The sequence below is a fragment of the Sorex fumeus genome, unplaced genomic scaffold (assembly GCF_029834395.1).
Source record: "Sorex fumeus unplaced genomic scaffold, SorFum_2.1 ptg000061l, whole genome shotgun sequence".
Taxonomy (NCBI): domain Eukaryota; kingdom Metazoa; phylum Chordata; class Mammalia; order Eulipotyphla; family Soricidae; genus Sorex; species Sorex fumeus.
Window position 1 is genome coordinate 29361003 of NW_026606118.1, and position 22400 is coordinate 29383402.

General features: G+C 42.0%; 1 protein-coding gene, 1 long non-coding RNA gene and 1 other non-coding gene across 3 annotated transcripts; 1 reads left to right on the plus strand and 2 right to left on the minus strand.

Annotated features, from left to right (window-relative positions):
* Nucleotides 1-693: 693 nt before the first annotated feature.
* On the plus strand, nt 694-16711 carry MTFR2 (mitochondrial fission regulator 2). Its single transcript, XM_056126258.1, has 7 exons — nt 694-902; nt 4100-4204; nt 5350-5462; nt 7341-7576; nt 9606-9945; nt 12187-12361; nt 16569-16711. The coding sequence occupies exons 1-7, from the start codon at nt 840-842 to the stop codon at nt 16602-16604; spliced, it is 1068 nt and encodes a 355-aa protein (XP_055982233.1). The 5' UTR covers nt 694-839; the 3' UTR covers nt 16605-16711.
* On the minus strand, nt 14996-19906 carry LOC130034631 (uncharacterized). The gene is made up of 3 exons (XR_008794140.1): nt 19601-19906; nt 17850-18245; nt 14996-15634 (listed from the first exon to the last, which is right to left on the minus strand). It is a non-coding gene; the product is annotated as an uncharacterized LOC130034631 (long non-coding RNA).
* On the minus strand, nt 15541-15647 carry LOC130034920 (U6 spliceosomal RNA). Its single transcript, XR_008794215.1, has one exon. It is a non-coding gene; the product is annotated as a U6 spliceosomal RNA (small nuclear RNA).
* Nucleotides 19907-22400: the final 2494 nt, after the last annotated feature.

The window sequence follows — 22400 nt, forward strand, 5'->3', positions numbered from 1 at the left end:
ACACCAATCCCACCACCAGTGTACCTTACCGTTAATTTAAGTTGAAGGCTTTCTTGCTCTCATTGTTTTCCTGTCTTCTGTTGATGGATATCTGTGCATCCCGTGCATTTTTTTGGGGGGTAAGGGGAGGCGGGGGAGGAGTGGGGGCTAGGGGGCCACACCTAGCGGTGCTTAGGGATCACTATGCTATATTCCTATGCTCAGGGATCACTCCTGATGGGGCTCCAGGGAACAGGTGCGGTGCGGGAGATGTAACTGGGATTGGCAGCTGCCTCTACTATCTCCTCCGCCCCCATGCACTCGAAGTGTACCTTAACGGATAAATTGAAGGTTTTTTTTTTTTTTTGGTTGTTGTTCCTTTGTTTTTACTTCCCCCTGGTTCCCCATTCCTCTTACTATTTTTGACTTTTTACAAAATCTGACCAGAAAAGCATACACTTGACGCAGAATTTATGATTTTTTTTTTTTTTTGCTTTAAGAAGAAAAAAGTGAAGTGCGACTCTTATGTGAAGCTTTTAAGAAAAAGTGGGTTGGAAGTAGCATGACACTGGTGGACCTTTAGTTGTGGTGAGGAAGGTAATCACCTACAGTGAAACTGCAAACATTAACACTATTGTAAACTAATACATTACATAGTAAAATAACATCTTTTCTAATTGTAGGAAGTGCGGGTATTACTGAAAACAGCTCCAGTTGTATCTTGCAATGCTTATGTGCGTTTCAGTTACTTCATATCCTTTATGCAACATTTGTCAAAAATAATTTTTCAATTTTTTTCCTCCAAGACATCAAGAAACCAGTAATGTTTCCTTGAGTTTGCTTCTGTATTTGCTTCATCAATGTCTCTCATATTGAATATCTTAAGAGAGATGCTGGAATATTTTGGTGTTCCCATAGATCAGGTAAATAAATGACTTAATGGACTTGAAGGTATCTGTTATAGTTGTTCTTGTGTCTCATTTTGAAAATGATTTATACATTTTGGTGGTAGGAAATGTACACTGGTGAAGGGATGGGTGTTGGGGCATTATATGACTGAAACCCAGTCATGAACAACTTTGTAACTGTGTAATAACTATGATTCAATAATAAAAAAAAAGATTTATATGTAAAATTTGGGCTAGAGCGATAGCGCAGCAGGTAGGGCGTTTGCCTTGCAAGCGTCCAACATGGCTGACCTGAGTTCGATTCCTCTACCCGTCTCAGAGAGCCCGGCAAGCTACCAAGAGTATCTAGCCTGCACGGCAAAGCCTGGCAAGCTACCTGTGGCGTATTCGATATGCCAAACACAGTAACAACAAAGTCTCCAATGGAGACGTTACTGGGCCCGCTCAAGAAAATCGAACAACGGGAGGACAGTGACAGTGACATTGTGCACATAGGTGTGACTACCCAATATTTGTCTTTCTCTTTTGCTTCGCATAAACTCCATTAATTTCTAATGATTTTAAATGGCAATATTTCCTTTTTTGATAGCTGAAAAGTATTGTGAATATATCCCACTTTTTTTTTTTTTTGGCTTTTTGGGTCACACCCGGTGATGCACAGGGGTTGCTCCTGGCTCTGCACTCAGGAATTACTCCTGGTGGTGCTTGGGGGACCATATGGGATGCTGGGAATTGAACCCAGGTCGGCCGTGCGCAAGGCAAATGCCCTTCACGCTGTGCTATCGCTCCAGCCCCATATCCCACATTTTTATGCAGTCTATGATGTGCAGTTCTGTTGTTTCCTTAGCTGGTGAAATAGGCTGCAAGTGCTAGAAAGATGCTATGGAGGTTTAGGAGTTTGCCTTGCTTTAGGCCTACTCTGGTTTTATCCTGGCACTTCATATGATCCCCTCACTACCAGCAGGAGTTAAACCTAAGCATAACCGGCAGTGGCTTAGCACCCCACTCTTCCCAATAAACAAATTAGGGCTGCAGTAAAGATTGAGCTAGGTATAATTTTTGTAGTTGACATCTTCAGGTTGGCACTCAGAAGTGGAATTGCTAGATCATATGGCAGTTCTATTTTTAACTTATTGAGGAAATTTCACAGAATTTTGAATGGGTGCACCAATTTATAGTTCCACAAACAATTGCTTTCTCTACATTTGCCAGTGCTTGTTGCTCAGTTTGATGTACAGAATTCTCACGTTGTGAGGCAGTTTCTCATGGTTTTTATTGTATTGACCTAGTAATAAATTATAATGAGTGTTTTCATTTTATTTTTGACAGTCTGCATGTTATCTTTCTCTTCCTCCTTCTACCTCTCTTCCATATCCTCTTCCTCTTTCCTCCTTTCTACTCTTCCCTCCAAATTGGCCACATGTGAAGTGAGCATACTTCCCCCAACCCCCCTTCCTTTCTCACTCTCTGGATCAACCATACAAAGCAAGCACCTTACCTCCTATATTATTGCTCTGGCCCTATGCTCTATTTTGTTGTTGTTTTGTTTTTAGTTTTTTGGCTACATCTGGCAATGTTCAGGAGTTACTCCTTACTCTGCGCTCGGGAATTACCTCTGGGAGGGCTTGAGGAACCATATGGGATGCTGGGGATCGAACCCTGGTCAACTCCAGGCAAGACTGTTGTCCTGCACATTGTAATAACTCTCTGGCTCCGTAGGCTCTATTTCTGTAAAAATTTCCTAGCTTTCCTTGATTACCAAATTCACTGGCATGTAGTTGTTTACAGTAGTCTCTTATGATCCTATGCGTTTTTGTGATGTCTACTATTGTGAGGCCAGTTAATGGAATTTTAATGTTTGTTAGATTTAGGTGTTTGAAGATGAACAAATAATCTTAGAATCCCTGTTATTAAAAAACAAAACAATGGCATGACTTTGCATAGATGGATTCTGTGTGTTGATATCCCAAATCTATCTTTTCTAGACCCAATTTTTTTCAAGTTGCCCTATACCTTCAGATTTTACCAGTATCATATGTTTTGTATGATGATGATTTCCAAATCAATTTTCTAATTCTAGTTGTTCTACTGAGTTCCAGAACTCTTTATGCACTGCTCAATGGATATATTGTTTACCACATTTCCCATGAGGATACTGCTCTTGATAAACTTTGTTCTTGTTATGGGACCTTAGGAAAACTCTAATTTCATTTTCTTATGCCTTTTGAAGGAGAGAAATGCTTTCTTTGTGTTAATCTTTGTCATAAGAATATGTTATGCCAGGTTTTGGGGAGGTTCCTATGCACATAGTTTATCTCAGTTTGGATGCCCTAAAAGACAGAGTGCTGTTTGAGTTTGGTAGCACATTTAATTACTTTTATCTTTCCTGTAACTGACTTCCAATAGTTGTATTCCACCACAAATAAGGAACTTTAAAATTGTTAGAGTGATTTATTTTTCCTTCTTTAAGGAAATTCATTTCATGAGTATACACTGTATGAATCTAGATTATTGCTTGAGAGGTTGACGTTGTCAATTTTCAGAATGAAAATAAAGGAGTTTCTGTGGATTGAGGGGGAGGCAGTTTTTCTGAACAAAGTTGTGCATGAGAATAGGATAAAATAAATGTAAAATGCTGTTTTGAAAGAATTGTGCCTTCCTGGAATATGTTAACTTTCAACTTTGTTTTATTTTTCTGACTACACTTGGCTGTGCTCAGGGCTTATTCCCGACTCTGTGTTTGGGAATCACTTCTTGTGGTACTCAAGGGACTGTGTGTGGTGCCTGAGATAGAACAGGGGTCAACCTCATCCAAAGCAAACCCTGTGCTATCTCTGTAGTCCCCACCGCTAACCACCCTATCTGTTTGTTTAGCCATATCAAGTGGTACTCAGTATTTACTCTTGGTTCTTTGCACAGAGATCATTCCTGTCTGCTCAGGCTAACATGGTACTGGGGATCAAACCAGTCTTGGCTGTGAACGCTCCACCAGCTCTACCTGCTGTACTATCACTCCAGCCCCACAATCTTTTTTTTTTTCTTTTTAAAGCAAATATAAATAAAATTTAATTCTTGAAGAAAAATACTTTGAGTATGCCATTCTGTTTTTTTTTCTTTTGTAAAATAAATATCTCTTCTAAGTCAGTTTTTTTCATAGACATATAATCATGCTCAGTAGATTACTTTCAAAATAATGCTTTATGTTTAAATAGGTTTTGCGTATTTGGGAAAATAAAGACTATGGATCAGCGCGGAGCATTGTTCGTATGATTGGGAAAATTCTTCCTTTAGAACCTTGTCCTAGGCCCATTTTTGAGGTAAGTCAGTTAACATTTGCTATTGAAGCATACTGGAGGAGAAAAGCATCCTAGGTTCTCTTAGGGATACACACTGAACCACAGCAGAACTGGAAACATCCTTTACCTTCAATTTTGTGCTACTTTGTCTCTTTAATTACATTCAAAGACCTATTATATACAGCAACACTTGGGCTTTCTCTTTTGGTGATTTAAGCAGGGGAGATTATATTGCTCCATGTTTAGATATAAATTTTTTTCCCCTTAAGTAATTGAGCTTTTGAGGGTAGCTTTAGGTTCACAGAAAAATTAGGTTCACAAAAAAAAGGAAGACACAGAGATAGTCTCCATAGCTGCTACTCATCCGCATATGTAGCGGCCGCCATTAACAACATCTGCCATAGAGTACTGTGAAGGATATACATGGCATGACAGGATGGCCGTAAATTGATAAGATTCTTGTACATCTTGTACATTGTATGGTACATTTTATGGGTTTGGAGAAATCTGCTGTGACTTATAATGGGTCATTATAAACCATACAGAGTACTGTCATTGCTCATTCCTCCCATCACTCAATCCCAGATCTCAGATGACCACTGATTTTTTTTTAAATTGTGTCTGTAGTTTGCTTTTCCCAGACTGTTATACAGTTAAATCACACTATTACATAACCTTTTCTCGTTGGTTTTTCACTTAGATGTCTGGACTCAAGTTTCCTCCATGTCTTTTCATGTTTTGACAACTCATTTCTTTTTAGCTTTGAAAATAGACCTCTCTATGCCTGAATGTAACATGGTTTACTGATCCAGAAATTTTCACTTCACTGAAGGATATTTTGGGTACTTAGGTTTTAGAACAGAGTGAATTTGTCCTGCTGACCCTTTTCCAGGGGAAAGAAATTACTCAGTGCTCCCCTGGGAATCCAGCTTTTTAAAATGACCCCCAATTGTACCCTGACTTCCTTGTTTCAGCATCCCTGGCAAAAGCACTGCTGTAGAGTAACATTTTTCTTAGTATAATTTCTTACTAAGAGGTATGTGTGTTTGCATTTAGTATCCTTTTTTTTTTTTTTTCATGCTCAGATTTTTAACTTAATGGTGCCTGTGGCTTTTCCTTTTCTTCAGAACTCATTCTTTTTCTTTTCTTTTTTTTTTTTACTTTAGTTGACCCCAGTCTTGAACTCTGTAGGCTCGGGTAACTTTGGATCTGTAGTTCCATCTTTTGCTGATATTTCGTGGGTGGCAAATGATGAAGAAGCCAGTTATTTCAGCTTCCGGTAATTTTATATATTTTTCTTAAAAATTGGAGGATGAGCTATATTCTCACTTCTTGTCTGTACTGGTTTGTTCATACTAACTGAAACATTTCTGTTTTGTCTGTCTCTTACTGTTCAGATCTTTCTCATTTTCAGTTACCTTTTCTTAAACCTTAAGGCAGACCTTGGAAGGAATGATATTAGAAAGATAGAAGGGGCCAGGGAGCCAGCTCAAGTGGTAGGCCATGTGCTTGCCATGTGCACGGCCCTCAGTTCCATCCCTTGCCCCGTTGGGAACACTGCTCCCTGGTACCCTCCTCCTCAGCTCCATGGAACCCCAGTGGAAAAAAGATACTAAAATCCCTATGTTCATTTTAAGGATTGCTATTCATTATCCTAGGTAATTTATTTTTATCTTCTGTGTAGTTAAAATTTATATAGGTGATCTCTTATAAAACATGGGAGTTATGAGGCCCAGGAGATTGTACATTGGGTAAAGAAAACTCTTGCACACGCCTGACCCAGGTTAGATCCCTAGCACCATATTATGGTCTCCCAAGTACTGTAGGACTGATCCCAGAGCTCAGAGCCAGGAGTAAGACATGAGCTTAGTTGGGTTTGGCCCTTAAACCAAAAAGAAACCAAAAAACATGGAACTTAGGGGGACAGTCTCCTAACCACTGAGCTGAAATTACATACATACAACTTTCAATTCCTCTAGAACTTAACTATTAAAATGGCCTGCTGTTGACTGAAATTTGGGATATAAGTAGTTGGTTAATATAATTTTTATGTGATCTGTGTGATGTATTTTTTTATGAAAGTTATCTAGAGAAAAGATTATTAAAATCATAAGAAGCACACAGTGGGGGTCTGTAGTAATAGTACAGTGGATAGGGTGTTTGCTTTTCAGGCAGCCAACCTGGGTTCCTTCCCCAGCATCCCATATGGTTCCCCAAGCATCACCAGGAGTAATTCCTGAGTGCAGAGCCTGGAGTAACCCCTTAGCATTGCTGGATGTGGCCCCCAAGCAAACAACTCCCCCGCCCCTTGAAAACCAAAGAAAAGCACACTTGTGCACTGTGCTATATTTTTGGATACTGTGCATTTATCTCATTTGTTTATAAAAAGGTCTGTAGGTAATTTGACCCTTACATTTTAACCGGTGTTGCTCAAGAGTTCATGCTCTAGAATCTTGACTGTTCACCAGACAATGTTAAATATTTTTTAAGACGTATGTGTTACTTTTTCGGTGGGCTCACTTTTGTATAAGTACAGTTGGACACAAGCTGTAAGCAAAACAGTGAATGGTTATTTAGATATTTTGGCTAGATTTATTAGGTATCAAAATTGGTTATCAATTTTCAAAGTTAGACTAATATGTGACCAGAAGTCACCAATACCTTGGATTCAGAGAATATAGGATTTTTCCATAAATCAAAATTTCTAAATAACTCAACTTTTATTTTGTTTAAAACTAACTTGGAGAACAGTTGACTGTGATCACTGATCACCTGTTAAAGCAACATTCTATCCTATATATTGAGAATAAAATGTTCAGATGTGATATGCTTGACTTATGCAAGTCTGGACATAATCATAGGATAGATAAAATGTTTGTTGTCTTTGACTGAAATCTTTTTTTTTTTTTTTTTTGCTTTTTTGGTCACACCTGGCAATGCACAGAGGTTACTCCTAGCTCTGCACTCAGGAATTACTCCTGGTGGTGCTCAGGGCACCATATGGGATGCTGGGAATCGAACCCAGGTTGGCTGTGTGTAGGACAAACGCCCTACCCACTGTGCTATCGCTCCAACCTCTGAAATAATTTTTGGAACTTTTCCTTCCTCCTCCTAATCTTCTTCCCCTCTTTCCCACTCTCTTCCTGTCCTCTCACAGAAATTGTAGATGGGAAAATGAAGAGAAGGAAAAAATGGAAATACTCCATCCTTCACAAGTGGTTTGGGATTCAGTCCCACCAGTTCTAAGACATAACAGCTCAGTGACAAATAGTCGTCCTGAAGGTGACCCTGCAATTAAAAAGATAGCTGTTCTTGAAGAAGAGCTGACTTTCCTCCGCTCTCAGATTGCTGCTCTTGTGAGCCTGTCGGAACTGAAACACAGCCCATGTACTGGTAAGGAGCATTCTAGACTCAGTTCAACTGAGGTGATGCTTAGTGCCTAAATCAAGGCCTATCTGCACTGCACTGTCCTCCCATTTTTTATTGATTTTGCTCGAGCAGACACCGGTAACGTCTCCATTGTGAGACTTGTTACTGTTTTTGGCATATCAAATATGCTACGGGGAGCTTGCCAGGCTCTGTGGTGTGGGTGGGATACTCTCGGTAGCTTGCCAGGCTCTCTCAGAGGAACAGAGGAATTGAACCCGGGTTGGCTTCATGCAAGGCAAATGCCCTACCCGCTGTGCTATTGCTCCAGCCCAAGGCCTATCTGAGAAGGACTATTTGCTGTGAATGCATTTTATGAACATAGCAGTGTGGTTGGCTAGATGTAATTACTATTTTTTTCAGAAAAGATAGATTTGTGGTGAGGAGGATGATTGATTTCATTGATGATTGATGATTGCTTTAAGATGACCTAGCTATGGTGTTAAAGATAATTTTTGTGGAGAGAGGGTCTCCCCACAGCGCTGTGCTAGGGGCAGGGGTGGAATTCAGTGCTGGAGCTCTAACCCTCGGCTTCCTACAGGTCAGGCAAGTGCTCCAACCTCCGGCTCTCCAGCCCTGACGATTACTTTTGTGTTCAGAACCTTATTTTCTAAGTAAACTTAAATCTGAAGCAAATTGCATTAATTTGAAAGAAAAGTTCAAGTTTAAGGCTTTATATATATGCTTGATGTTATTGCTGAACTTTCACCAAGTTTAGGTGAACAGCAGTGATCCTTTTCCAGGTAGTCTTTTTCCAGAATTTTAGAGAGATAACTTTCTTTAACTAATAAACATCCCCACGTATGTATTTATAGTCATATCCAAACACATGTATAATGGAATATCACATTTATGACATATACTGTACATGATGGGCTGGAGTGATAGCACAGCCGTAGGGCGTTTGCCTTGCTCGCAGCCAGCCCGGCCGAGCCGGGTTCGATTCCTCCGCCCCTCTCCGAGAGCCCGGCAAGCTACCGAGAGTATCTCGCCCGCACATCAGAGCCTGGCAAGCTCCCCGTGACGTATTCGATATGCCAAATACAGTAACAACAAGTCTCATGATGGAGATGTTACTGGGCCCGCTCGAGCAAAATCTATGAACAACGGGAGGACTGTACATGACATAATTACTTTTTGTTTTGGGGCCATACCTGGCAGTGCTCAGGGCTTATTCCTGCCTCTGTGCTCAGGGATTACTCCTTGTGGGCTCGGTGAGTATATGGAGTTTTGGGGATTGAACCTGGGTCAGCTACCTGAAAAGTAACTGCCCTCTCTGCTGTACTATTCCTCTGGCCCTATACTTATGTCTGTTTGATAATATATAACGATAAGATATGAGAACATTATTTTTTAGTAGAAGTGTTATACATAGTAGGAAGAAATTTGTCTTGAAAAGTTTAAGTATTTATGGGGCCAGAGAGCACAGTGGTTAGGGCACTTGCCTTGTACATAGCTGACCCAAGTTTGATCTATGGCACCTCCGTCTGGTCCCCCAAGCACCATCAGGAGTGATTTCTGAGTAGAATCAGGGTAACCCCTGCTTGGTGTAGCCCAAACACTTAAAATCAAATCCCAGAACGAAAAATTAAGTATTTATTGTCCGTGTCAGACCCTTTCTTAAAAAGTATATCCTTAGATATTTCTGCAGTGTCATTACAAAATGATTACACCAGTTTGAATGTTCCTGGTACAAGCTGTTGATTACACTTAGCTTTTTAAAATAGAGAATTATTGGGAAAACGCTCTTTGTTTTCTCTTTAAATTACATCCTCCACCCCCTTTCTTCCATTTAAGAACCTGCTAAGAGAGACTCCTAATTGGATTTTAAACAAATTTGCTATCTGCATTGACTCTTACAGAAATTACTAAGCAGATGGAATTGTTTCTCCTGCCTTATTTTAGTAGTGTTAAAGAAATTGTTTCGGTTGTGAGTCTAATTAGTGTCGGGTGAGAGAATTCTGCATGGTTTCTCATCTGACGGTTTTGTGTTTAGGCTCCTTGGACTTGAATGAGGGGCCTGATGGCTTGGGACTGATGCCACCGTCAGAGGCTGCTCTATCAAGTGTTGCACCGGATCCGTTTCCAAGTTCAGTGTTTCCTTCTCCTCCTCCTCCGCCTCCACTGCCCCCCTGCCTTTCTTCTCTTCAGTCTCCATACTCTGGTTCTAATAATGTATGTGACTCTGGTAACTCGGCAACTGAAACGAAGAAACAGCAGCCAGGTGACAGCAAGACCAATCATAGTTGCTCCGAAACTCAGAAAAGCCACGATGTTCCAAATATGCTGGATGTGCTGAAGGACCTGAATAAGGTTAAGCTCCGTGCCATTGAGCGGTATGTTGTCATAGTTGGAGAAAAGAACAGAAACTTGAAAGGAAACATTGATTAGCCTTCTCTCTTATTAGCCTTTTAAATGTCTTTTTTAAATTGTGTTTCTTACTCCCCCCCCCCCCCCCTTTGGGTCATACCTGACGATGCTCAGGGGTTATTCCTGGCTCTGCACTCAGGAATCACTCCTGGCATTGCTTGGAGACCACATGGAATGCGGGGATTGAACCTGGGTCAGCCACGTGCAAGGCAAATTTCCTCCCCTCTGTACTATCACCCCGGCCCTTCTAAAGTAAACATATTAATCTGCTCTCTTCACTTCACCTCAAATATCTCACCCAGAGCTATTTTTTTTAATCAGCTTGACTCTTCTTGTGTCTTATCTTCATATTTTTGAAACAATTTATTTTTGCTATTTCTTCCTTTTTTTTTCCCCTTCTGATTTTTGGGCCATACTGGTGCTACTCAGGGCTTACTCCTGGCTCTGCACTCAGAGATCACTCCTGGCATGCTTGAGGAGACCATATGCGGTGCCAGGGATTAAACCCAGGTCTGCCGAAAGCAAGGCAAATGCCCTATCCATTGTACTATCTCTTTGACTTCTATTTTTGCTATATATTGATAATCTTGTTTTTTTTGGGGGGGGGCCACACCTTGCAGTCCTCGGGGCTAACTATGGGCTCTGTGCTCAGGGATCATACCTGTCAGGCTCAGGGGACCTTATGGAGTGTTGGGGATAGAACCTGGGTTGGCCACATGCAAGGTGAACACCCTATGAGGTGTACTTTTGCTCTGGCCCTATTTCTTGGTATCTTAATCATATTCCTCTTGTTCAAAATTAGGAACATATTGTCTTAGACATTCTACCTCCTAAAATACTTGAACATATAAATTTCTTGTTAAGACTTTCCAGAAGAGTAAAATTACAGTTTTTAGTTAAATCACTATATATAAATTATAAAAATATATATAAATTTTTTGGGGGGCCACAATTGGAGGCACTCAGGCTTGTTCCTGGCTCTGTTTCTGGTGGAGCTCAGGGAGCCATATCGGGTGCCAGGGCTTAAACCTGTGTTGGCTTCCTGCAAGGCAAACATCCTACCCACTGTACTCTATTGCTCTGGCCTCTACAGGAAAGCCATTTCATAGACCAAGGCGCGTCAGTTTCATCCTTGGTTGGTTATTCTTTTCAGCTTAGAGCCTGTGGTAATACTAGACACTGGATGGAGATTGATGTTTTGTGATTGAATGATTTTTTTCCTTTTTATTGGAGTTAAAAGTTGCCTTCCAGAGGTTGTAGCGGAAGTATAGTGGGTAGGGAGCTTGCTTTGCCTGCAACCGACCTGGGTCAATTCCTGATATCCTATATGGTTCCCTGAGCACTACCAAGAGTAATTTCTGAGTATAATAATAACCAGGAATAATAACCACGCGCTAATATTGCCGCCTTTGGCCCCCAAACAAACAAATATTGCCTTCCAATTTTTTTTCTTAAGTTTCCTTTTAGGATCCTTCCTCCTTTGTTTTTTTTTTTTTTTCCTTTTGGGTTATACCCCAAAAAGTGTACTTCATATAGGCAGGGATTACTCCTGGCTCTGCATTGAGGAATTACTCCTGGCAGTGCTGGGGGACCATATGGGGTGCCGGGGATTGATCCTGGGTCAGCCGTGTGCAAGGCAAACGCCCTACCCACTGTACTATTGCACTGTACTATCGATCCTTTCTTCTTTCCACCTGCACATAACACCCATTTGTGAACCCCCAGAATGGCCACTGCTTACCCCAGCCTAAGCACAGGCTTACCTAAAGGCATGTAAGTTTCCTCCTCTTCCTTGGTTGGTTGTTCTTTGCAGCTTAGAGCCTTTGGTAATACTAGACACTAGATGTAGATTGAATGAGAAAATGGGCAGGTGAATGAATAAGTAATTGCTTCATAGTTTTCGTTTCATAAAATTTATAGAGTTAAAAAAGTTCTCTCTTATAAATTTTTCTATCCACTGGGAAATTAGGGGTAAAAAAAGATTTGTAGCATGGAGATTTTTGATAAATTCTAGGAACTCTGCCAATATGGTTCCTTATTTTTTGATTCTTAAAATCACTGTAGTCAATCCAGATTCCTTATTCCATAGCAAATGTTTCAGTCTCTCAGAGACTCTAAGTAGTTTGTAATATGATATTTTTGTATTTCAATTATACTATTCAACAGGTGCTTAAATGAACAGTTTTAATTTATTTAATTTATTTTAGGTCACCTGGAGGTAGACCTGTTCAGAAGAGGAAAAGACTAAGTTCACACTGGGATCCAGTGTCTGTAATCTCTCATGCGCTTAAGCAGAAATTTGCATCTCAAGAAGATGATTCCTTTGAGAAAGAAAATAGGTCTTGGGAATCTACTCCATTTTCTAGCCCAGAGATTTCTAGGGTAAGCTATTAATAATGTAATCAGCTTTTCTGGAGTATTGTTCATGATGTAACTTTGCCTAGAAGTTCTCTGAACCAGTTATTAAGTGTGGTCTGTATAATTGTTGATAATACTAAGGTTTCAGCAGTTTTTGTTAATATTAGGTGCTCATTTTAGCTTCCTGCCTATATGAAGTATTTTTTTTTTATGTAGGAGTGCGCTATTTATTCAACCACTGTTTAAGCTGATTGAATTGTGCATGAACTCCACCTTACTTTTTCTTTTTTCATTTTTCATAATTTTATTTATTGAATAACCGTCAGAGCAGTTATAAAGCTTTTGGGTTTAAGTCTCGGTCATACAGTGAAACCCCCGTACCTTCACCAGTGCCCATTCTCCACCACCAAAAACCCCAGTATATCTCCATCCAAAACCCTCCCCCTACCTGTGGGGCAGATGATTTCCAAATTACTCTCTCTCTACTTTGATTACATTCAATATTTTGACACCACACCCACCATTATTATTTGGGATTTTACCCCAACACTCAGATCTGCCAAAAAGGCAACAGTAGACAATTTGTTTTCTATTGCTGGTTATGAATAACATATGATATTGCGTGGCTGCAGTAGTGGCCATGCGATTTTGAAATTCTGAAATTTTAACAACTAAATCTGGAGGGATTTCATGCCAAAACCTGCTGGATTCCGAGATTTGTTTCTGAGTCTCTGGGATCATGGCCATTAAGCAGCTTGATTAGGAGCCAGAGAGGCTGTTCGTGGGCGGCGACTCGGTGTCTTGTTGGGACGGGGAGGAAAGGGCCGGCTCCACCCCCATCCAGTGAGGCCTCTCGTGTCTCGTCACTGAGGGCCCAAACCTGACTGTCCAATGGCCTCTGGCAGATGGCGGCCACCGAGCCGCCAAGGGGGAGCAGGCGGAGGGACAGCACCCTTTCCTTCATGGGGTGGCCCAGCAATAGCAACCTACTGCGTGGTCCGGACGCATTTCTGCCACAAGCTGCTGGGTTTTGAGATTTGTTTCTGAGTCCAAACCTGACTGTCCAGTGGCCTCTGGAGGATGGCAGCCACCAGGCCGCCAGGGGGAACAAGCCAAGGCACGAAACCTATTCCCACCTGGGGTGACCTGGTGCTGGTAACCTACTGCAGGGACCAGACGCATTTTTGCCAAAAGCCGTTGAGTTTTGAGATTTGTTTCTGAGTCTCTGGGATCATGGCTGTTAAGCAGTTTGATCAGGAACTAGAGAGGCCATGCCTCCAGTTACATAGGTGAGCCGGAGGTGGTTTGTAGATGTGTTTCCCACATATCTAACTTTTGGCCGTTTACTTTCTTGGTAAACTTTGCTCCAAGTGTTTTGGGTCTGGCCAAAGGCACAGCAGCAATTTTGGGGTATCTGGAAGTTTGAAAGCGCCATCAGGCTGCTGATGCACTTGCCTCACAGGTACAGATTGACCTGCTGACGGAACCATATCCCCTATATGAAGTATTTTGAAATAAAACACTTTACTTGAAAAATATCTGCATAAGTTTATGATCGTTTACAGGGACTAACTTGATGTATGAACTGGTAGGAACTTTGGCAGAAACTTTTCAAGAAAAGAATGTTGCCACAGATTCAAACCAACTAAGATGAAATGTGAAAACTCCAATATTGTTCTCAATTAATAAAAAAAAAGCTTGGGATTGCAAAAGGTGTTTTTCTGGGGAGGGTTGGGGTGGGAGTGTGTGCTCCTAAGTGGTGCTCAGGTAGCTCAGCGCCCCACCTGTGATTCTCAACAGCTGTGTAGGTGATGCACTGCCCTGTAGCGCCCAGTACCTGGACTCTCCAGGAAGTTCTGGGAGCCTGTAGGCTTGCATCTGATGCTGCTCAGGGGATCAGTCAGGAATTGATCTTAGGTCTGCTGCATGCTAGGCATTTGCCCTAACTGCTGTGCTGCTTCCTGGCTCAGGATATAAACATGAGAGAAAAAAAAAAGTATGATAATCTTCAATGACAGTGCTTCTTGGACACAGTATTTCAAACACTCAAGCTGCTGACACAATTTCAAACACTGCTCCTTTCCTGAGATTCCCATTCTTTGGTTTAGAAGTAATCCTAATCTGAGAGGTGGTTTTCCTATTTGAGGGAGAACATGAGAAGCAGACTGGGGAACTAGAGGAGAAAGAAGGAAGGACAGTTAAGTGAATCGAATGACTGGCAGAGCTAGCAGGAAACAACTGGAAAACAGAACTTGTCAGATAGGCTGAAGAGTGAGTCACGAGTAGTTCAAGTAGTCAAGTCATTGGATGTGCACACATATACACTGTGTGTGATGTTTGACATACCAAGAGAATGGCAGCCTTGATGGCGAGACAGTTCACACAGGGCTCAGTCTGATTCCTCCCTGCTGCTATTCGGAAGCAGGTGGATAAGGAAAGGGTCCTGGTCCAAAAGTGTTCCAAAGATGAGCTGGTCAGGACAGTGAAATGACTTGTCATGAAGTAGCCAGTTAGTAGACTAGAAATATGCCCATTAAAAATGACATATTTTGACTTATTTTTATAAAGTTCACAAAAATTTATTACATTCAGTATTCCAACACCAATCCCACCACCATTACACCATCCCCCCACCATTTCGAATTTTCTCAACCACCATCCAAGCCTTTCTCAAAGCAGGCCCTAAATAAGTCAGTTATTGCTTGTCATGAATAATTTGCTAAAAATGATCAAAAAAAGGTTTCCTTTGAAGAATATGTGACAATTGTTGTATCTCCCTGGAGCCATTAAGCTCTTATTGAAGACATTACTAACATATTATTTTTTAACTGAGATCGGTTGCTTTCTTCTTTACATCCATCCAGTGTGGTGTGCTATTCCTGGTATATCAGTGGTATAGAGTATGAGTATAGTATAGCGCACCAGGAAATCTAAAATTTTAAATAAGGTGGAACAGCTGGAGTTGAACTTTTGAACTGGATGGTGACTTTGGGGTCCAGAGGCATCTCTGCTGCTTGTTGATCTCTTCCGAGATTTATATATGTGTCTCTGGATCATGGCCGGTTATTGAGCTTATATGGTACCAGAGGCAGTTTGTGGGTGACTTCCAGGTTCCCAGAAGAACAGGGGGTGAGGGGAGGTCACCCATTCCCAACTTTGAGAGCCTGGAGATTTTGGTCACAAAACCCACATACCTGAGTTTTAAAAATATGGAGCACTTCACAAATTTGAGTATCATCCTTTCCCAGGGGTCATGCTAATCTTTTCTGTATTGTTTCAGTTTTAATAGATGTGCTGCTGAAGAGAGCAAAAAAAAAATGATATTTAAAACTAAGAAATGCATCGTCTAAAATGTTTATCATAACACTTTTATAGAAGTTTATATAATTTTTTTTTCTTTTTGGGTCACACCTGGTGATGCAAATGGGTTACTCCTGGCTCTGCACTCAGGAGTTACTCCTGGTGGTGCTCAGGGGACCATATGGGATGCTGGGAATCGAACCTAGGTCGGCCGTGTGCAAGGCAAACGCCCTACCCACTGTGCTATCTCTACAGCCCCAGAAGTTCATGTAATTTTTCACTCATTAGATTTTCACAGCAATGTCTTTAAATATAAAACAAAAGGCTGTAGCTGGGGACGATAGCTCAGAGGGCTGGAGCACACACTTTGCATACAAGAGATCCAAGTTTGATTCCTAGCACTGCCAGTTGTGACTTCAGAGCAAAAGGAAAGAGGCAAATCTGTTTTATGGACGAGGAAGATGAGCCTAACAATGCTGAGGTGATATGCCTACAGTTCCACATGGAAGTGGTTTATTAACATCTAGAATGTTTGAAAGCCTTCAAAGAATCTTGTGTCAAACACTACTTCTCAGCAATTGTGGATTGTGAGCTATCCTGGATTGTCCTATACTGTTCACTGTTCCAGCATTTTCTCTTAAACTGAGAACACCCCAGAACTATGTTTTGGTGTCTTTTATAGCACTGAATGAGGCTGTAGAAACTCTGAAACAGTAGCTGCTGGGAACTGGGCGCCTGAGACCATCTCCCTGGTCTCTGTCCTCAGCTCTGGCCTCCGCTGCCGCCTCATCCTCTCCAAGCTCAGTTGACTGGAAGGAATTAAACTGCCAAGGGTCATCGGATGCTTGTGTTGCCATTCTTTTGAGAATAATTTCTAACAATGATTTTGGCTGTCAAATAACTCCTGTGTTCCACATTTGCTCTGTTTCAGTTGGGACATCACAGCTTGCAACCTGAAACTCAGTGAACTCAAGAAAGAACCGAGAGACACGAGAAGGGCAGGCCAGGGTGTGAGCAACCCGTGCCAGGGAAAGGTGGCACCTGTGAGCAAAGCGCCTCGTCTCTGGATGGAGTGAAAGGCGCTGTGTGTACCAGGCCATCTTGGTGCGGGGCTTCTGGACGTCCAACACCCTTCAGAGTGTCTGGAACAGACCTTAAGAGGCAGAGCACAGGGCTTGCATATAGGAGGCCTGGGTGTGACCCTGGTAACTCATGCTGTGTCTCACGTCCCATCAGTGCTGTCTCTGTCTTCCCCCAGGCCCCATCTGTGACCCCCCCTCATCAAGGCACGTCTGGTTTTCTCCAAAGCCAACCCTCCCCAAAATTCACCAATGATAAGGAATTTTGATTTTTTTTTTCCTGATATATGTTAATGTGATTAGAAGCTGACTATTCTTTGGATGGTTTTCCTAAGAACTAAATAGTAAATGACTCTTAGACCATGTAAAGAACCCTACTATAAAGTAACAGGAAACATTTTACTGGGCTAGGAAATTAAATATAATACTACTCAGAAACTAATGGTGTAATTAAATTTTTAAAAAATTCTCTTGGGATGGGGTTTGGGTTGTTAACTTGACTGTGCTCAGGAATTCCTCCTGGCCTGGCTTGGGACTATATGCCATGCTGGGGATTGAATCTGGGTTGCCTATGCAAAAGGCCAGCACCTTAGCTGTTGTGCTTCCTCTCTGGCCCTTAAAAATAATTTATTAAAGCAATTATATCATAATTTAAAAGTCTTTCAACCATTGAAATTGGTTATGATCTGCTTTACTTGACCTCCAGGAACTTGTAGATTTTCAAAGGATATACAAATTATAATGGTTTCATTAAAACATTTTATTTTTAATTTTTTTGTTTTTTTGGCCACAGCTGGTGGTACTCAGGGCTTACTCCTGGCTCTGTGCTCCTGATCACTCTTGGCAGAACTGGGGGACCACACCACCATGTGGTGCTTGGAATTGAGCCTGGGTTGGCTGTATACATGCAAATACAGTATCTGCTATACTATAGCTCCAGCCCTTCTTTAAGATAGTTTAAATCATATAGATTGATCCTTCTAAAAATTCTTACAAGGTGATTCTTCAGTGTTAAAGAGTATTTAAAGAGTGTTAAGAACTTTCCCCTACACTTGGTATGTAAATATATATGCATATAATTTTATTTCCTTTTGGATTGATGCACTGACACGCTGCTTTGTAAATAAACGTACCTTTTAAACTTGATTGTGTCCTGTGGCCATTCAAATTCATACTGCTTAGGGAAATCTGCAGTCATGTTTGGGTAAGTTGATCCAGCACCTAAATTTGGAATCCATGTCAAGTGCTCCTCCGACTCTGTACGAAAGTGCTGTGTGCAGGTGGTGGCCCGTTTCGCATGATGGGTCCAGCCCCCAAGTGGTACCAGGCTGTCATTTCTGAAAAGTCGTTGGCCACAGTTCTTGGGGCTAAAAGAGTTGGCTATCTGTCCGATGCTTTGATCCTTGTGTTCTCTCTGCCTCTGGGCCAGGGAGGAGTGGCTAAGGAACAGGCTCCTGGCGACCAAGGTGAGTCCCCTGCTGTCCTTCCCTGATTATTGACGGGCCCCCTGCAAGTGTCTGCAGCCTTAGCTGAGCAGAGAAATGAAGAAAAGATAACCGTTTTTGGTTTTTGTTTGTATTATTTTGGGGTCACAGCTGGTGATGCTCAGGGGTTACTCTGCACTCAGGGATCACTTCTGGCAGTGCTTAGAGGATCATCTGGGATCGTAGGAATAGGGTTGGCTGCATGCAAGGTGAGAGCCCTACCTGGCTGTACTATTGCTCCAGCCCAAGTTGCTTGTTTTTAACATCCAGCTTCTGTGTACTTGTAGTTGAAAGCTGTTGTGATGAGCGTAAAAGCTACATAGCATTATTACCTGCTGGTTTCTCCTGCCCAGTTTATCCTTTTATCAATTGTTCATTTGTTCTGTACATGTCCCTTACCCTTTCTCTTTGCTTATCCTTGCCATGAAGCTCTTTTCCTCTGAAAACAAGTTTTTTTAATATACCGAGGTAGCCTCACATTTCCAGTTTTATGGTTTTCTTACTAAAATGTAATTAACAGGGTGAGAGATAGTACGGCAGATATGGCGTTTGCCTTGCATCTGGTCCACCCAGATTTGATCCCTGGCACCCCATATAGACTCCTGAGCCCTGCCAGGAGTGATCTCTGAGTACAGAGCCAGGAATAAACTCTGAGTACCATTGGATGTGACCTACACCCCACCACTCCACACTCCCTCCCCCCAGCCCCCCAAATTAACAGTCAGTGGGAAATAGTCTTTGGAAATAAGGTGGCATCCTCTGCCAAGTGAATTTTTTTCCTTTTATTGGGTATATTTTTGGGCCATACTGGGTGTCTTCAGTGCTTGCTGCTGGCCGTGTTCTCAGCATTCACTTCTGGCAGTACCCCAGAGGCCCTGTGTGGCGCCAGAGATTGGGTCATGGTCAGCTAAGTGCAAGGGAAGCTACTCAACCCTTGTACTATCTAGATTCTGAAATGTTGGTTTAAATTTTTATTCAAAGGTTAACGTGATGTTGCATTACAAGATTATTTCAGACCTCTTCAAAATATGTTACCACCTGTACCTACCACCAAAGTGCCAATATTCCTTCACCACAATCCCTTGGAGAGCCCGGCAAGCTACCGAGAGTATCTTGCCCGCATGGCAAAGCCTGGCAAGCTCCCCATGAGGTATTCGCTATGCCAAACAATAAGTCTCACAATGGAGACATCGAGCAAATCGATGAACAACGGGAGGACAGTGCTAGAGTGCTGCACAATCCCCACCTCGGATGGCTCCATTTTTCCTCCCCCACCTCCCCCTTTGGTAACCAAAATTCTCCATAGTAAAAAAAATCCCCGCCCCCCACCATTCCTTGTTTTGTTTCTATGTACCCACGTGTGAGTGAGATAGGCAATACTCATCTTTCTCCTGACTTACATGATCTCTCCTCCCATTGTCCATATTGTCGCAAAATGCCAGATTTCATCTCATAGCTGAACGTTTCCTGAGTTGATTTTTTCGGGGAAGAGGGGAAGGGTCAGCTTCTAGTTGAGGATGAATTTTCTGCTTCCCCAAAGCACGTTGAGCACCATGATATATCCGCATTGAGTTGACCCTGGGCTCACCTCTGTTCAAGTATGGTGTTCTGGGAGAATGAGCACATTCCTGGAAATCTGTCAGAGGCCTCCAAGTGGCCTGAGCTTGGTCTCTGGAGAGAACTCTGGGGAGATCCTGAAGGTGAGGGATTCTATGTAGTGCAGTCTCCTCAGAAGCGGTAGCTAATACCTTGGTGTCATTTCAAAAATCATTTGATGCATTTTATTTTTAAACTTTTGATTACGACACCGTGGTTTACAAAGTTATTCATAGTAGAGTTGTTTCAGGCATACGCTGTCCCAACACTGGTCTCACTACCAGTGTCCTCAGGTTCCCTCCCTCCAACCCCCAGGCTGCTCCTTTCACATAACAAATTTACTTCTTATTGCTTGTTCCAACAAAACTCAAAGGAGTGGGATTATCAGAAAATAACTTTAAAAAGTCAATTTGTGGGGCTGGAGCAATAGCACAGCGGGGAGGGCGTTTGTCTTGCACGTGACCAACCCGGGTTCAATTCCCAGTATTCCATATGGTCCCTGGAGCACTGCCAGGAGTAATTCCTGAGTGCAGATCCAGGAGTAACCCCTGTGCATTGCGGGGTGTGACCCAAAAAGCAAAAAAAAAAAAGTCAATTTGTGATGATTGGTTGTTATGTAATTGGAACTTTAAATGTAAAATTAAAATTTTGTTTATGTTAATTAAAATATTTTAATACAGTGTAGCATATTGCCTATTCTCATTAATATAAGTAACTTCAACCCTGACATCATTTGGTACATTTGAAACTTAATGTAAACATACTGTGAGTGCAGAGTCTTCTTACAAGTCATGTGAATAGTAGCTTTGCCTGGTTAAGATGTTCCTCCCATTTGTCTTAGAAGAAAACCCTTTGTTTCTTTCCTAATACCTAGAAATAGGGAGTCTTTTCCATAGTAGGGTCATCTTCTCAACTGATGATTAGCTGATTCCGATGAACTAAACTAAACTGCTTAAACAAGTGCATCTGAGGAAGCGTCTCAATATTATTTCCTATTTAGAAAAAAATGACTTCATAAATACAAATTGGGAAGTGAATTGTTCAAAATCAAACCAGTTGACACAAGGAGAGGTTAAGGCAGAGAGAGCTGAGACTTCTGTGGAGTAAGGACAGACTCTGCGGTGTCCCTAGCTGAACAAAGAGGCATGGGTTGTTAGAGATGGGCGAGAGCTAAAAAGTTTCACTTACAAGACTATATTTCTTCCCTAATCATGACATTGAAATAAAAATCAGAATGGGGAGAAACAGCCCTCTATATGTGAGCAATGGGAAAGGATTGTGCTGGCTATTCAGCACAGGATCTAGACTGGAGGTGAAATCTGCACATGAATCTGTTCTAGATGGGGGAAAAAACTCAAACATTCACTCCAAATAAAGGGTGAGGGTTTCCTGAAAGACACAAAGGGCTAGACAGTGGCTCAGGCTCTTGACGTTGCACACAGCCCCTCTGGGTTCTATCCCCAATACCACTGTGGTTCTCTGAACCCACCAGCAATGAACCCTGAGCACAGAGACCAGAGGAAACCCTGAGCCAAAAAGTCTGCTCCCTCCACACCCCCCACAAAAATGGGGAAGGAGGCAATTACAAAAATATTTTAATGCCACAGTCAAAATTAACATATTATAATAAAAAACGTATTTATTTAGGCCTTTCCGTATTCCTTAAGTTTTTAAGGCACTTTTGAAGGATATACAAAGCAGGATAAAATAAAACTAATAAACGGGAGGAAAATAGCAGTTTCAGATCGCAGTTTTCCTTATTAGCCACAAGAGGGCACTGCAGCCCTGGAGAGCGCTTAAATTGCCAGTATACTGGCTAATCCACACTTTCTTGTTTGTTTTTGTTTTTGAGCCACACCAGGCAATGTTCAGGGGTTACTCCTGATTTTGCACTAGGAATTACAACTGGCGGGGCTCAGGGGACCATGTGGGATGCCAAGGATGGAACCCCTGTAAGCCACGTGCAAGGGAAGCCCCCTACCCGCTGAACTCCCCATAAGCACACTATTTGGGGTTTTGGGTCATACCCTGGTGATGCTCTCCCAGGACTAGCTCCCCCCACCCCCTTTCTTTAACTTAATTTTTTTTTATTGAATCATAACAGAATTTTTAATGATTGCGTTTCAGTTATACACTGCTCCAACACCCATCCCTCCACCATTGTAATTTCCCAGCACCAGTGTCAGGACTAGCTTTAACAGTGGCTTATCTTTCCCAGATCACCTCAGGGGCTTGCGATTGTATGACCCAGGAGGATCCTTTGAAGGGGATGCCACTTGTTACAGGGAGAGTCTGCTTTTGTTCCCGCCCTTAAGGATCCTCCCTTCATCCTCACTGATCAGCTTTTCAGTGCCGCTCTCAAAAGCTGGTAGCTAGGCTGTGTCTGTACTCACCAACATGCCTTCCCTGGAACGTGACAGATTTCTGTCCTCCCAGGCACTGCTGCCTATGGTCAAGGATGACACTATTAATCATAGTGGCTAAATTTGTTGAGCACCTAATTGGTGCTTATCAGTGCGAAGAAATTAATCTGTGGTCTATTCCCTTCTTAACAGATGAGGAAACTGAGGAATAGAGACATACCCTACCTGCAGTTTTACTACA